Source organism: Rhinichthys klamathensis, unplaced genomic scaffold (genome assembly GCF_029890125.1).
Source record: "Rhinichthys klamathensis goyatoka isolate OS25496 unplaced genomic scaffold, OSU_Roscu_1.1 h1tg000073l_1, whole genome shotgun sequence".
NCBI lineage: Eukaryota > Metazoa > Chordata > Actinopteri > Cypriniformes > Leuciscidae > Rhinichthys > Rhinichthys klamathensis.
This window is the reverse complement of record NW_026606616.1, coordinates 156,943-173,830: the sequence shown is the minus strand read 5'-3', so window position 1 is coordinate 173,830 and position 16,888 is coordinate 156,943. Positions and strand designations below refer to the sequence as shown.

At 36.7% G+C, this 16,888-nt stretch overlaps 2 protein-coding genes across 2 annotated transcripts in view; one reads left to right on the top strand and one right to left on the bottom strand.

Moving 5' to 3' along the window:
- Nucleotides 1–9,754, bottom strand: part of nudcd1 (NudC domain containing 1) — a 44,620-nt gene extending 34,866 nt beyond the window's left edge. The window contains exons 1-5 of the mRNA XM_056250689.1: nt 9,549–9,754; nt 9,103–9,257; nt 4,749–4,937; nt 4,397–4,586; nt 1,807–1,995 (exon numbers count right to left, since the gene is read on the bottom strand). Of these exons, the coding sequence (XP_056106664.1) occupies nt 1,807–1,995; nt 4,397–4,586; nt 4,749–4,937; nt 9,103–9,257; nt 9,549–9,663 (838 nt within the window). The 5' untranslated portion in view covers nt 9,664–9,754. The remainder of the gene's footprint in view (nt 1–1,806; nt 1,996–4,396; nt 4,587–4,748; nt 4,938–9,102; nt 9,258–9,548) is intronic.
- Nucleotides 9,755–11,561: 1,807 nt separating this feature from the next.
- On the top strand, nt 11,562–16,590 carry LOC130085112 (fibrocystin-L-like). Its single transcript, XM_056250685.1, is given in 16 exon segments — nt 11,562–11,666; nt 11,823–12,114; nt 12,636–12,744; nt 12,831–12,888; nt 12,976–13,069; nt 13,182–13,235; nt 13,308–13,381; nt 13,466–13,508; nt 13,604–13,674; nt 13,766–13,876; nt 14,045–14,134; nt 14,687–14,952; nt 15,577–15,668; nt 15,805–15,964; nt 16,138–16,273; nt 16,400–16,590. Coding segments are annotated over 16 exon segments (1,908 nt in total). The 5' UTR covers nt 11,562–11,599.
- Nucleotides 16,591–16,888: the final 298 nt, after the last annotated feature.

The window sequence follows — 16,888 nt, the reverse complement described above, 5'->3', positions numbered from 1 at the left end:
CAGGAGAGACCTGTTATCGCAGGCGAACGGCACGGTATGGCACCCCAACCCCGGGCTGTGGAACCTTCATGTATGGCCGCTGCGGGGACTCTGAATGAGCGGGACGCTCTGCACTCTCGAGCGATGAGCACTATCGCTGAGGCGCGCGCCCCATCCACTAGGCGTTTATAAAAATTGAAATGGGAAGTTTTCTCTAAATGGTGCCAGGATATCAGTATTGACCCGGGTAATTGCACCGTGTCGGATATTCTACGCTTCCTTCAGCACAGGATGGATAATGGGAGTTTACCGTCCACTCTGAAGGTGTATGTGGCTGCTATTTCTGCGTTTCACCCCCCGATCGAAGGACAGTCGATAGGTAAACATGCGTTGGTGATCAGTTTTCTCAGGGGAGCTAGGAGATTATGTCCGTCACGGCCACCTTCTGTGCCGCCGTGGGATTTAGCCCTAGTGTTGAGGGCTCTGTCTCTTCCACCGTTTGAGCCACTGGCTTCGATTGCGATCAAGGAGCTTTCCCTGAAAACTGCTTTGCTTCTCGCTCTTGCTTCAGCGAAACGTGTGGGGGACCTACAAGCGTTCTCGGTTCACGAGGACTGCATTCGTTTTGGACCGGGAGATTGTAATGTCACTCTTCGGCCAAGACAGGTTTACGTTCCGAAGTCACTCAGTACTCCGTTCAAAGCGCAGGTTGTTTTACTGCCGGCGTTGTCTTCTGAGTTGTCAGTCTCGCGTGATACTGATGCTCAGAGCGCTGTTTGCCCAGTCAGGGCTTTACGGATGTATATGACTCGCTCAGCCGCTTTTCGTCAATCGGATCAGCTATTTGTATGCTTTGGCGGTTGCAACAAGGGACGTGGAGTTTCGAAACAGAGGCTTGCTCACTGGATTGTGGATGCTATTGCCTTGGCTTATGATTGCCAGGGGGTGGTCTGTCCCCTCAACATTAAGGCTCATTCGACGAGGGCGATCGCCTCTTCGTGGGCCTGGTCCAGAGGTATGTCTATAAGGGACTTGTGTCTTGCTGCTGGCTGGTCTTCTCAGAATACGTTCGCCAGATTTTATAAGTTGGATGTACCTTCTGTTGCGTCTCAAGTGCTTTCGGTGAGCTGAGCCTTCAGGTTGTGCATGAATGCTTGATTTATGTATTGTGCTTATGCAACTGTCGCCGCTTTGCTGCTGACTTGTATTATACTTGCTATTACTCTGTGTTGTTCTGCCCTGAATGATTCAGTGCAAGACTTCCCTCTATTCATTTGCTTGGGATATGCAAATTTTGATGAGGTTTAGAAAGCGCGCTATTGGCTCGCTTCGCCCTATCAGGAGCTCGTATTTCTAGTAGCACAGCTATTGGATGAGGGTTCTGTCATTCTCGAGTGGGTGGGTTCACTGCTCCACGGCGGGATTTGACACAGTTCCCATACTACGTCATCGTCGTAAATGTCGAAGTGACCGCCTTGAAAGGGAACGTCTCCGGTTACTTTCGTAACCTCGGTTCCCTGAAAGGCAGGGAACGAGACATTTACGTCGAATGCCGTGTCGCTTGTTCATTCGAGCGTTCAGTCGTATTCTGATGCAATTGACGCGCGTATGCAATTTATACTGCCAGCAGGCGTGTCAGTATTTGCATATTTTGCGTCAATTGGCCAGCTGTCTCCAGCTGGCGTTAGCCCATAAGATTTCAGCAGAAGTGAAGAAGGGGAGGAGTTCCCATACTACGTCATCAACGTAAATGTCTCGTTCCCTGCCTTTCAGGGAACCGAGGTTACGAAAGTAACCGGAGACGTTTTCCTGACAGTTGGTGCTCACCTGAGTTTTCCACCTCCATCTTCACAGCAGGTGGTTCTTCAAGCGGAAGTCCGTCCACCTCAGTAAAAGTGAATGGCTTCTCTGAGGCTACAACGACTCCTTTACCCTGAGGCTCCACTGCAGCATAGTGGGGGACAGACTTGCCCTTCATCATCCTCCTCTTCCTCATTCCATACTTCCTCTCCTCACCTGTGAGAAAGAAAGCACTTTACTAGCTATATTTTTCTACATTGTATTTTTTTTCCTTCTTTATTTTTCCAGCACCTCCAACCCAAAATATATATTTAATAACTTAAACTTTTGAGCTGTTAGCTAGCTGTATAAATAAATATTTTGAGGTCATTATGATTATTTGAATGGAATTAATACTTTTATTTAGCAAGGATGCATTAAATTGATCAGTAAAGACATATATATATATATATATATATATATATACACTTTCAACTTTATTTTCATCAAATAATTCTGGGAAGAAAAATGTATTGCGGTTTCCACATTTTTTCAATATTGATAATTATAAGAAATGTCTCTGGTCTTGATCACCAAATATCAGCACATTAGAATGATTTCTGAAGGATCATGTGACTGAAGACTGGAGTAATCCCTGCTGAAAATTCAGAATAAATTGCATAAATACTGTATATTACAGTATTTCTGAATTGCTAAAACACTAAAATCCATTTGCAAAACCAAAGTTGCAAGTGTACAAACCACTTTATTGATTGAATCACACAGTTTGCAGAACTTTAAACACTTCTCATGTGGTTAGACACAACTATCAAATCGGAATCACTCTTTGTGCAAAACTGTAAACACATTGTCATTCACAAAGCACATGTGGTGCACTTCAACTCAGAATGCACAACCGAGCCCTCAAAAGTGAAACACAAGCAACACACTGTTGTCATCGGTAACACACAAGCACTCAAAATTTAACACACCTGTTTCAAATCAGTAATGGATATATCTGGATATAAAGCCATGTCAAATCCAAATGGCATGTGTGATTTTCACAATGGAGGGCATGAAGGAGGAAGTGGAAGTGAAAGAGGAAGAGGAGGAGAAGGAAGAGACAGAGGAGGAAGAGATGGAGGAGGAGGAGGAAGAGACAGAGGAGGAGGAGGAAGAAGAGACAGAGGAGGAGGAAGAGGAAGAGACAGAGGAGGAAGAGACAGAGGAGGAAGAGACAGAGGAGGAGGAGGAAGAGGAAGAGACAGAGGAGGAGGAGACAGGAGGAAGAGATGGAGGAGGAGGAGGAAGAGACAGAGGAGGAGGAAGAGACAGAGGAGGAAGAGATGGAGGAGGAAGAGATGGAGGAGGAGGAGGAAGAGACAGAGGAGGAGGAAGAGGAAGGGGAAGAGACAGAGGAGGAGGAGGAAGAACAAGAGCCATCATTTCCAATGAAATTAGAGCAACAATCATACACCATGTACTGGTTCATGGGATGAGTATGAGGGAAGCAGGACTCCGTGTTCAACCAAATATAAGCAGGTTCTCTGTGGCCTCCATTGTCAGGACATTCAGAGAAGAGAACAGGGAAGTGTACTATCATTTGTGCTCCCTCAAGCTTACAGTACAGTACAGTTGTGGGACATCTCAGTAAATTACTGTAACATATCTAAAAAAATTGGCCCTTTTCTTGCAGTATTACATTCAAACTAATAGTAGTATTACATAAAAATAATAGTTTTTTATGTATTGTACATATTTGGTGACATTTCAATTTACATAAAAATAATAGTATTTTACGTATTGTACATATTTGGTGACATTTCAATGCATTAGGCTTGTCTGTACAATTCTAACAAGAGGTTTTATTTGCTAGAATTGAAAGACTGCCACATGCCGGTGGAAGGAGAGGTATGTTCTCACAACAGCAGGAGACCATTATTGTCAATATGGTCCTTCATTTGAGAGAAATTTGATTCCAAAACATTGCTTGCTATCGATCTGCTGCATATTTTGTTTGTGACTACCTTTGTATGTGTGCAGGATTGTGCAAGTACTTCATAATAAATATAATTTTCCCCCTGCTCTGCCCTGAGTGCAGCGTTTTGCATTTATCTCTGTAGTGTGTAATGACTGCTGTGTAGTGTTTATGCATTAGCTAGCTGGATATGTGTGTTATCTGAAAACAGTGTTTGGTTTTGGGTAAAGATAACATAGTTCTGAAGCAATTGTTTGATATAGCAAGACAAGTCAAAGGTTTTAACAGTGTAGCTTAAGTTTGGAGATTTGTGTTTAAGGTTTTGAGAAAGCGAGAGAAACATTCAAAAATGTGTTTTAGCAATTCAGAAATACTGTAAAATAAAACAAAAAAAGTGTTATTTTAAATTGTAATAATATTTCACAATATTGCTGTATTTGTGATAACATTAATGCAGCCATGGTGAGCATTAGAGAATTACCAACCCCAAACCTTTGAATGGTAGTGTATATTTCCCTATCTACTGTCATTATATACAATGATGTCCAAAAAGGTCCTTGAAAATGCTTTAAATTACCATATATTTAACTGTTGGTAATAAATAGTATACAATTTCTAAGAGCTGAAATCATTTGAGCTGAACAACAGGGAGACACTCACTCTCTTCCTCCCCAACAGAGTTGTCCACAGTGATCCACTCCAGTGAGATTGAGAAACCGCTGCCTTTGGCATCAGATGGATCTTTCTGGACTCTCAGAAGCAGCACTTCAATGGTATGAACATGAGAGCGCACGTGAGCCAGGCTGTGAACGATGATGAACGGCTCTCCTAGACGCTCACTGAACATCGGCTGGGAGTGAAAATAAAATAAAAACAGTATACATGCAAAATAAGTAAATGTATAAACATGAATTCAACTCTCAATCAATCTCAAACCAACAATTAAAAACTAATATTTTGATGAGTGAGAAATGTAACTGTGAAGTAAAAATACTGGTCGACTTTCCCGCACCTCCCATTTAAGATGTGAACTCTCTCCCCTCTTGCTTGTGCGCAAAAGAGTCAACTTTCCGGTTCCATCGGACAGTGCGGCCCAAGTCGCGGAGGTCAGGCTCAGGGAAGCACACAACTGCTCCCCCTCACACAAGCTTGGGTCCGATTCAAAAAGGAACATCTCACGAGGTTTGCCCAAAGCTGTGTCCTGGGAAAATAGTAGATGGACACCTGTCAATTATGCTGTCTCTGAAAACCACACCTAGACCATCTCTACACCATAGGGAACAAGTCTAAGGGCATTTTCAGACCTAAAATTGTTCCAATGTTGCAATTTCTTTTGGGTTCGGTTCACTTTCACAAGGAAACATTTCAAAACTGACCGAAATCTGTTAATAAAAGTCATATGCGAGTAAATTAGTCAGAGTTTGCCAGAACAAATTTCAATTAGGCATTTCACTTCATCTTTGCTCCAGATATACCCACGAGTCATTTTGAGAGGCATTAACATGAAAATAAAAAAATAAAAAAAACCCTGCTTTTCACACAACTTACATAATTACTCATCTTATATTGTGGTACAGCCTGTATTGCTTTCTCACCACAAGCGAACCGCTCCAGAGTTAATTTTCAAGCAGGATTTTGCCATGTTCATATACACCAAAACGAACTGAAATAAGGGCGAAAATGTGCCAGGTTCTGAAACAAACACTCCAAATGAGCATTTTGTAAATAAATAAATAAATAAATGCAAAAATAAATATATGAAGAAATGTTAAAAGAAATGTAAAAAAAAAAGAAAAAAAGAAAAAAGAGTATTTATACTTTTATTTACTTATGTATAATTGTATTTTTTCCACATTTATTTATTTATACAAACAAATTATGAATAAATGTAGACATAAATACATACATACATAATAGTGGTAAAAAATAAATTTATAAATAAATAAATGAAAAAATAAATGTGAAAAATACAATTATACATAAAAAGGAAATAAAAGTATAACTTTTTATTTTTTTCATTTCTTTGTATATTTATTTATTTATTTATGTATTAAAAATATATATATATTTATGTATACATTTATTTATCATTTTAGCAGCTTGGGAATTACATATGAAAATGGAAGCTTTTTTCCACCATGGGGGAATAAAACAATTTAAAAGATAATTGCGACTTTTTCATCACACAACTGCGAGTTTACATCTCGCAATTCTAACAATTTTTCTCAGAATTGCAAGAGAAAAAAAAAGTCAGAATTGCCCGTAACAAAGTCAGAATTGTAAGATAAAAACTCGCAATTCTGACAATTTTTCTTGCAATTGTGCGTTTATATCTTACAATTCTGACTTTATAACTGCCAATTCTGGAAAAAAAAGTCAGAAATGCGAGATAAAAAGTCACAATTACCTTTTTTCTTTTTTATTCTGTGGCAGAAACAAGCTTCCATACCTAAGTGCTGTACACTAAAAGGGATATTTTTATGTAGACATGATTAATCTGTGTAAGTATTTTGGTGTACAATGCAAATGGAAATCCATGCAATTACAGTGAGGTAGGAACATTAATGGATCAATCCGTAAAGGGTATATCAACTTTTCTGGTTACCAGTTCAGATGATTAAAACTAAACTAATAAAGCACTAAGCAAGTCAGCAATGCAGCAAATCCAAAGTTAACATAAATTCAACCCCTAATGTGAAAGAACTTGTTTTGTGTACCATGGCGATCCACCACCTCACTACGATCATTTTCTTTACAAGGGCTTATTGAATCAACCTCTAGCCAAAAATCTTTTAAACAGCCAATGAAACTATTAAGAAGTAAAACTAATAAGTGTCATACATCCAAGTCTGCATGTTCCTGAACTTCAAAGGCAGCAATTTGAAAAGGATTACAATGAACTTAATAATCATCAATTACACTCTCTATAAGGTAGCTATTTTTCCAAAGAATTGAGCAGCAATTGGCCTTTTGTTGCCATGGAGCTTCAAACAGATCCATCTCAGTTTTCACTTCTTTCCCAGAGGTAAAATGCCCCCGTCTAAGTACCTTTGAGAGAATACAAACAGTCAAGAAGAGATAATTGCAGTATATTAGCTGTAATTATAGCGCAACTGGCACATTTCATAACGAGTAATTTCTTAACCCAGAATGTCAGTAGCAAGAATGACATAAATTACATTCAAATAATCAGCATATGATTTAAAACTAGCTCAGAACAAAACACGCTGCATTTCATCTTATTATGCATTTGTGAATGTTAACTTATTAAGCAATTGTTTGATTCCTTTGAGAAAGTAATGCATCTGAAATCAAACTCCTTAAAATTAAAATTCAAACACTAAAAAACAGAAAATCATTTTAAATAATACAAGTAAATTTAGTCTTAATAAATTCGTTTTTAAAGATTTTTTTTTAGGAGAAGGTAAGCTAAAACTTAAATTTAAATGATTTAAATGAACATGCACAATTAAATATCCAATAATACTGGTCTATAACCAATGTGGAAATACCACACATCCCTAGATTGTCATTACACTATGAGCACTATAAACTGCTTTTTATTATTTATAAGATGACTTTGGTTTTAATCAAGCAAATGAGTAAAATAATGAACAAGATAATAAGCAGGTAAGGGGTTTTTTAATGTTATTTTTTTTTTATACTGGTAAACTCAAGATTTGATCAAACTTCTACTTTGACACAACTATAAACCATGAATGCCCTCTGCTGGAAAAAAATTGAAATCGTCTAAAACTACATGCTGTATGCTTCTCAATCAGCCAGGCTGCATTGAGGTTTTGCATTTCTGCATTGAGTCCTTCTGAGGTTGGTAGGCTAAAGTCCTCCTCAGCATTAAATGCTAGAATGATACGACCCTTCAAGTTGAGACATCCTTTGACAGAGCTTGGTGTTGAGATATGCAGCCTTACTAGGATGCAGCCTTCCAATTGAGAAGCACCCGCTGTATCCCCTGGTTCAAAACATATACTGTATAGAACATACATGCAGAACTGTGTTTGTCAACCTTTTAATCAAAAGCCCCCCATTTTCAACACAATAATCGAAGGCCCTCCGTATTGGCTAAGATTTTTCACCTTGTACCTTTGCTGTAATTATGACCGAATTGCTTGTTTTCAAACTTTTTTTATTAACAGAAACTGGAAGTGTTGTTAAAGGGGTCCTATTAGGTCTTTCCACTTTTTTTAATGTGTAATTTATCTGTTTGGGCATAAAAAAGATCTGCAAGGTTACAAAGCTCTACTCCAAAGGGAGATATTTTACTTAACAGAATCCACTTTCCAAGAACTACAATGAACGACTCGTTTGGATTACAACGCATTTTTTCCAGATCTTACGAAGTCACAATTTTACTCATTTAAATAATCCGCGCACACGGAATACACAAAAAAGGGGACTTGTTTTCTGTTGCTTTTAAGCTCTTGCTTTTGTATGACGGTTCACCGCTCCTTAGGAAAATTAACCATGGTTTTGTGATCCATTACTGTTTGTATTACCTTAGTTTTCCGAAAAATATCACAATTAAATGGTAGATAACATTGTATATTTAATGTATACGAAAATTACAAAAAAACATACCACTCTGAAACGTCCTGTGAAATCCGTGCTTGCAAAGTCCGTGCATAAAATCTGTTCAGCACGATCCTCTTGTTTGTTAACATTGTCAGGGTCTGAATCGTGCTTGAATTCATTTGAAATTGACGCCATCCTTATTCATATTTCCACTAGAGAAGAACTCACAGTTATGGAGGTGGGACATTTCCCGAACACGTGCTAAGCGGTGGCAATCAAACACACTAGCCCAGCTAACCAATCACAGCGCATTGCGTATTTTGGAAGGAGGGGCTTCATCAAAATCGGTGTGTTGCCGTGTTTGAGCCAGACTGGGTAGAGAGGTGCTGTAATAATGTAAAATATGTGAAAAATAATGTGTTTTTTGAACAATCAAGCATAAAAAATATTCTACTACACCCCAAAAACTAAATCAAGTCTTCAGCATAATAGGACCCCACTAAATTAATTAAACATGATTCATTCTGTGATACTATAAGATTCAAGATTGTGATGTTTTTCAATAAAAATACGTTATTGAGGGAAATATATATATATATAAATACATACTTTTAAGTCATCCAGTGCCATCCTTGGAAGTTTGCTGAATACCTATTTACCTGTTTAGTGGGCTATATTTATTAAGAATGTATATTTGTTTCTGACCCACACATGCATTCTAAGGGAGAGAAAATACAGTAGCTATGTGCTCTGGGGTGGAAATATAAGTTCATCAAAATATGTGGCCCTTATACTCTTTCAGAATATTTCAGAAATGACATTAAGAGACTCACCAATGTGACTGTTAGATTGAGAACCCGGCCCTTGCTGTCAACAAAGTAGACGCTGTCTTCGTACCAGGGATCTATATGAAGGTAGTTGTACATACCAAATGCTCTCACATGGTCCAGAGTGTACTGACTGTCTTTCAGTTTAACCTCAGCCACAGCTGAAATAAAGAAACACATAACAGATGCAGCAGACTTGGAGAAGGCATCCCAAACCATATATGATGTCATGTGCCCTAAACACAGCTTTGGGCTAACTTTAAGATCATAACAAAGATGCAAACATCTGGTAGTTCATAAAGAGCACTGCACATGTTGTAGAGCTGCATTATCTGTAGTGCTATGTGGTTTATGGACTATTGACAATACAGCTCACAGTGCGCTGCATTAAAGCAACAAATAAACACTTATACAATGGATGGTATCAGGTCAAATAAATGTTTTTTTCTCACCTGCATCCAGCTCTACATTGTAAGTAGGAATAGAGTCCAGTGAAAGCCTGTAACTTTCAAAACTGGGATCCAGCAACTCTCTGTTTACCTTCAATGAGCAATTCGGTGAAGCCATATTTCTTAAAAATTATATTCCAAAGAAACAGTACATTCAGATCGAGGACAAATGTCTTTAATAAACCCAAAATCTAACGTTACTAGTAACAGGAAATAAGCTTTTACTGTCATGCACACGCTAAAACCCGGACAAGTTTTCAGACGGACCGAGCGCACGGGATTCTGGGAAATTGAGTCTCTGTAGGTTTCGTTTTATAGTCATAGTCCAGCATGAGTCACAAAGTAAAATGCATTGCTAAAAACGGATTCGCATTTGGCTTTTTTTTTTTTATGTGTTTTTTACTGGTACAAAATAAGAACATAGGCATAGCCTACTGTCTCTGTGTCTTAAAGACTGATATTGGCACGAACAATTAATTTGCATAATATTCATCAACGCTTGCTATTTGGTGGATGTGAGACATAATCTGTTAATGATAGGTATTATAATTGAACTTGAAAGTCATTCGTCAGCAATACAAACTAAAGAATAGTGTGTGTATGTTTGTATCTATCTATCTAGCTAACTTTAATTTTAATTATTTAATTATTTAGTTGATAAAATTTCCCTGGAGATAAAAACTGTTGCACTATTCAAATTTGGCAAAAAAAAAAAAAAAAAAAAGTAAGCTGTATCAAAGATGAATAGAGATCACACTTGGATATACCAGCACAACACACTGCTGTTAAATTATAAATTATCCTAAATCTTGTTCATCAGGACATGATCATCTTAATGACCTGAAATCATCATTTTATATATGGGCTGTTGTTTTGTTGCGTTGATACTGAAACACATTTTGCTCAAGTATAGCCTATGACTTATCACTGAATAAGTACAAGAATTCTCCTTGTAAATCTTCTTTATTTCATCTTGTTTTAGGTCATTCAAATGGATTACATTTAAGGGACATTAAATAGTCTATTCAGATTTAGTCACCATTTGAATATAAAAGTAATGTTGACATTACTGCACAAAGGTGAGTTTTAAATAAGGATTGTTATCTGTGAGTTTTTTTGGTGTTTGTTAAGGTACACCGAGAAAGAATAACTTGTGGAATGACAGCAATGTTCATGATCACCTGAGACACATAGGAAAAGCGCATTTCTTCTTGCCTGTGGGCTGGTAGTTTGCTATAAAAAGAGAGAGCTCCTCTCAACAAATGAGCCACTGGTGTTTGGATTTCCCTAGAGTGCTTTAACAGGTATGTGAGTCTTAATTGTGTCAGTGTGAACTTTGAAGAATTTTCCACATTACTATAATGTTCTTATTTAGTAATCTCTGTTTAATAATATCGATTACTTTTCTAAATATCTAACACTTATCTAACACTTATAATATCTAACACTGTTTAATATATATATATATTAAACAGTGTTAGATATTATAAGTGTTAGATACCGTAAGTGTTAGATATTTAGAAAAGTAATCGATATTTTTAGCCTATAAGTTGTAGGCTACTTTATGTATTTTTTTGTGTATTGATGATATATATATATCATCAATACACCAAAACAATACATAAAGTAGCCTACAACTTACATAGGCTAAAAATATCGATTACTTTTCTAAATATCTAACACTTATTTCCTGTTGTCAAGAATAATCATTGGCCTACTATTTTAACCTTTTTTTTTTCTTTTTTTTTTTTTACAAATATGTCTTTATATTTAATTAGGCTATATATAGACTTTATGTATTCACGGTGTAATTTTTTTATGTAGGCTATATTCACGTTATTGTCTATATTTATTGAATAGGCTATAGCCTGAATACTGAATAGGTATAGCCTGTCTGTTCAGCATTGTTTTCAGACGAACATGTTAAAATATGTTTTGTAATAGAAATACAAATGACAAGTGTAGGCTAATCACAAACGGTGTGTATATTGTTTGTGCAGAAGGTCTCCAGTAACTGCAGGCTGCTTTGTTTTGAAGCGCGCGAGTGCGTCAGGATGAGGCACGTGCGACGGGAGCTTCACCTGTCGCTCACAGTTTGTATTTTACTGTGGAGTTCCTCAGGTACGCGCTGGATTTATCTTCCACTTTTATTGCTGTATACCTCCGTCATTCTGAACGTTTTGCTAAATTTCATATCATTGTTGTCATCCTAAACGCGTTACAGACATTAAAATGAATAGATTTTAGTTGCCTATTAGCCTATCTCTGTCCTGACAGGAGCGCAACGTGTCAACAAAGTGACCCCAAAAATTGGAGGCCTCAATGGCGGCACGAGACTCACCATAGAGGGGCAAGGTATTACAAATAAATAAAAAATCAATATGCTTTTAAATTAATCCCAAAATTCAGATTTTTTTAAAAATCAGAATCAGTTTAAAGTCTCTTATAGCGTTTTTTCTCCCCCCCCAAACTTCGGCAACAGTGTGACGCTGGTGTCGCGAACCAGATCTGTTCCCTGTGATGTCGAGAAAGACTCCAGTCACTCCAATCAGATCATGTGTTATACAAGGTAAGCAGTGAATCAGATAACATATAGGCTATTCTTTTATCTTGATTGTAGTCATGGCATTGTATTAAGTAGATTTCTTTTAAATACTCAAATGTGAAAATCATGACCAGTCCATATGACTTCTCCAAGCCTTCTGAGTTCATACAAGCAATGTATGAGAAACATACCAAAATTAATATAGTTTATTCCCTGAAAATCTTCCCCGATCTCGCTGCTCCCAAATCTTATTCATGCAATTTGAAAATGTGAATATTGAAATTTTTTGACTGAACTTTCTTTTAATGTTATTCTAGATTATTCTGTATGTATGTAATATTGAAAAAAAAAAGTTGCATTTTTAAATTCCCTTTGCATTTGATGTTATAACAGGTTTACTAGCAGACTTTAGTCTGTCATATTTGTGCATAAATGGGGAAGATAATAAGATTTTAATTATTTGAAATAGCTGTACCACATAGTGTTATGTGCAATGTTGATAGCTTATTTTTCTCAAAGAAAGCTTTATATTGCATTATATTTAGAGCTCTGCCAGAAGATGACTATGAGGTGCGGGTCAGCGTGGATGGCGTGCCAATTCCTCCCAGTAGAATTTGTAATGGATATCAGTGGTATTACTGGTGCATGTTTTATGTAAGTAAGATGGACTTCATTATACTTACTAAAATATAATCTTCTCAAAATATTACAATTCATAAAAACATGCACTGCTTTCACAGAGCCGAACATACTATACACCTAGCATTCAAAGTATCAGTCCACTCTCAGGTCCCCCAGGTAAGTTTTGTTAGTTTTTGTCATTACTCTGCTGCTTTGGTTTATAAAAAACTATACCTTTCACAAAAAAAACTGAATGACCTTTAGGGACTGTGGTGACACTGCGGGGAAGAATCTACACTGATGTGTACGGAAGCAACACAGACAAAAGCTCAAATGGTCTGGATGCAAGATTTTTAAGGTCTAGAAATATTTAATACACAATGGAAAAATATAACTGTATGAATGTTAAATATATTCTGTCTTGTCATAAAGTGTGTCTGAAACTGTTTTAATGTGTTTTCTTTGAACAGAGCGTACATGGGAGGCATGCCTTGTGAACTTCTAAAACCCAATTCAGATGAAAAGTAAGTATATCTAAATTAAGTTACTAATAAATGTAAACATTAATTGTGAATGCACCCTCCACCCTTTTTCAGGTATGGCCTCTTTTTGGATTATGAGAGCAGTCAATGGGGATATATGAGCTGTAAAATGACTGGAACGTATGTTGGTGAGGACATTATTAAAACATTCAATAATTTTTCATTCACTATAGATTTTTGTCAGATTAAATGTCATTGCCTTTGGTTTTCAGGTCATCACAACCTCAGTTACATTATCGACGGTCAATTTGGGAGGTCAGAGAAGTTTGATTTTACTGTACTAAACTTTACATCAAAGTCTCTGCATGTTGTCGACAGAAAAGCAGACAAAACATATTTTCTTTTTGTAGGAGTTTGCCAGACTTTGGGGTTTTCAGCATCTCAGCACTGAACAAGCTTGCCATGTTCCAGACATACGCAGGTGTGGATAACATTTATTCTTCTTAAATAATACAGCATGGAATTGTCTGCACAAAATCAGATTTAAAAAAAACATGGCCGTTCTCTTTCAGATGTGACAGGAGTTTCTCCCTCTGAGGGCAGCATATTGGGCGGCACATTACTGACCATTCAGGGACATTACTTTGATGAGACTGACCAACGAGCCATGGTGTTAGTAGGAGGTAACCCTTTGGAAATCAATATTATATATATATATATGCTATGTGATATACATAACAAAATATATAATTTAATTAATTTTGTGACTAATTATAATTATCCAAATGATTATAAATTATGTATAAAAAAAAAAAAAATTGAATGTATTTTTTTATTATTTTCTTCCTTAGGTCGTGAGTGTCAGATTCAGAAGATATCAAATGAGAGGATTGTCTGCATAACACCTGGTTATGAAAAAAACAATATGACAGTGTTTCCTGGTGAGAACCTTATCTGAAGTCAGATCTATTATGATGATGTAATATTTCTGTAAAAATCTTTCCCGACACTGTTGGCACGACAGAAGAATTATGCGCTCCACACGCGAGAACATTTAACTTTGACACTGTTGAAGTGTCACAACACATTATCTCAAACAAGAACATGATTCTCTTTTGTCACGTAACTGTCTGTTTTCAACAGGACATTGTATATCAGAGGCCATCACATAATTGGCAACAAGGAAACTGGAATTTATATAATTCCTTAATATTCGTCTCTTTGATCTTAATATTTAATTTAATTTAATTAGTACAGAATATTTTTTCATGGTTAATAATGGTGGATATGTTCAAAAGCCATGGCTATAAGGTATGTGTTCATACACATTGACTTTGAAAGCTACCCTGAAAAATATTCATTGAAGTAAAAATGTTCAAGATGCTGAGGTCTCCCCTACTATTTATGAAATTAATTACACATATAAAATGTACATTTCTATTACAGTACTGTCTTGATTGTATTGAGTGATGATTAAATGATTATGTTTGTAGGTGGCAGAGGTTTTAAAATGGAGATGTGGAACAGTTCTTCTCCAAACCTTCTTGAGGACGTCCTGAAGTATAATTCCAGTAGGCCTGGATATTCCTTCCAGTGGGTGGATTCACTGTCGTTTGTTTGGCCCAATGAAATGGATAACTTTGTGGCACGATTGAGTGGTTTCTTTGTTCCAACGGAGACCGACAACTACTATTTCCGAATCAAAGCAGACGACCGATGCCAGCTATATTTCAGCAAGACAGGTCTTCCCCAGGATAAGGTACCTGAATGATAATAAAATCATAGTTTCATAATTTCAGTAGTTATCAGTGCAAGCAATTTTCCTGTTAACTGCCTTTTTGAGCATATACTGTATCTGGACTTAAATGGTTATAATGTATGAATGCTTTGGAATACTACTAAGGTGGATCTATTTTAAAGAAGGCACTTAGCAGATTATTGCAGAAGTAAAAGCAGCATCAGAAAAATTAAAGTGTAAAAAAGTTAAAGGTTAAATGTAAAGCAAATGTACTGAACTAAATGTTTTTTATTTTACACAAAATATTTTACAAAATAATTTGGACTCTAAAATTGCTAGAAAAAATAAAGCCATGTTTTTAACCAAGTTGTTTACCAAATTTGAAGTTGATATCATGAAAATTAAGCCAGCTAAAGGGTTTAAAGTACCCTTTCCATGGTAATGATGTCCAATTTCAAAAAAGTTTTTTTTACAGGATTAATTATGAGTGTTTAAGCTTTCGAATGATACCTAATTTAAAAAAAGGCAATAAAAAGTGTGCTAAGTGCTAGCAATACACTGACAATTAACATGCTATGTAGAGGCTAGTAACTTACACAAGCATGTTTTAATTTAATTTAAATGTAATCATTTGTTTTATTTTAGGTTAAGATTGCATCACAGCCTTCATATACAAGCAGTTTTTTCAGCTATAACACTCAGAGGTCAGACGTCATGCGCTTAGAGAAGGGAAAACCGTAAGTGAAGGGTTTCAAGTAAAAATTGTTTAAAATAAAGTAATAAATGGTTTCTCTCTATTAGTCTTTTTGTCGTTATTATTGACTATATTGATTACAGTATTGTCAATATGAAACATCTTTCAATGTGCTACAGGTACTACATTGAGATTCTAGTGCAGGAGTATGGAGTAGCAGCATCAGTGGATGTGGCCTTTTTCAAAGAGATCAGCCCTTTCACAGCCCAGCAGACAATTGAAGCGGTTAATGAGAGACAAAAGATTAACGCATACTATGATATAGTACCTGAAAAACAGGTAAGTGAGCTCACAGATGCATTTTAGGGAAAGTTCAAAGCTTATCTAGATAAAATAAGATAGAAAGAAGCCTTAGGAATTCATTTTCTGCACTGCACCTGCAGAAACTCAAGTCTCAGATATGATCTCATCTACCTGCTATGTGCATTTTTTTTTATTCTTTATTGTTTTAGGTGGTTCGTTTCATGGGGTGGATGCCAGTAACCCCCATCAACGAGGTGCAGACTCTGAGAATCAACAGTGATTGTTTCTCTCTGAGCAACTGTGAAAACACATACTACTTCCTGGCATATGGAGATCTTAAAACAGGTGCATTAGTTCACACAGCACTATAAATTCTCCATATTTTTGCATTCACGCTTTTGCACTACCTCTAGAGACATCTTTTTGTTTGGATATTTGTAATGTTTACTGGAGTTGCTTTGCATGTTGTAGGACCGATCCCAGTTAGTGCATCAGCGATGGAGTTGCAGAACGCTCTGAATGATTTGTGGACAATTAAACCAGACAGCGTTACAGTCACAAAGCTAGAACTGGACAATGAGTCACTGTACAATGTGACATTCAACTCTAACAGAGGTGAACTTAAAACAATATTTTTTTTAAAATCAAGATTCTTTGACTGATTTCTCTGTCATCTGATTTTTGCTAACAAAAACACATACATGAGTTTATGTACTTTAACAAAATTACCCATTACTATCACGGTGGGACCGGGAATAATTCCATGGATTCAGGTGCAGAGAATAAGTATTTTAATAAGACAAAACATAAAATAAACAAACCAAATCTAAATCCAAAAACAGACAGGGCAGGACCAGGCACAGAATACAACACGCGTAACCAATAGAACGAACGAGCACAGGACAGCAAACACAGGAAGGCTAAATAGGGAGGCAAACAAAGGAGGGTAACGAGACAGAC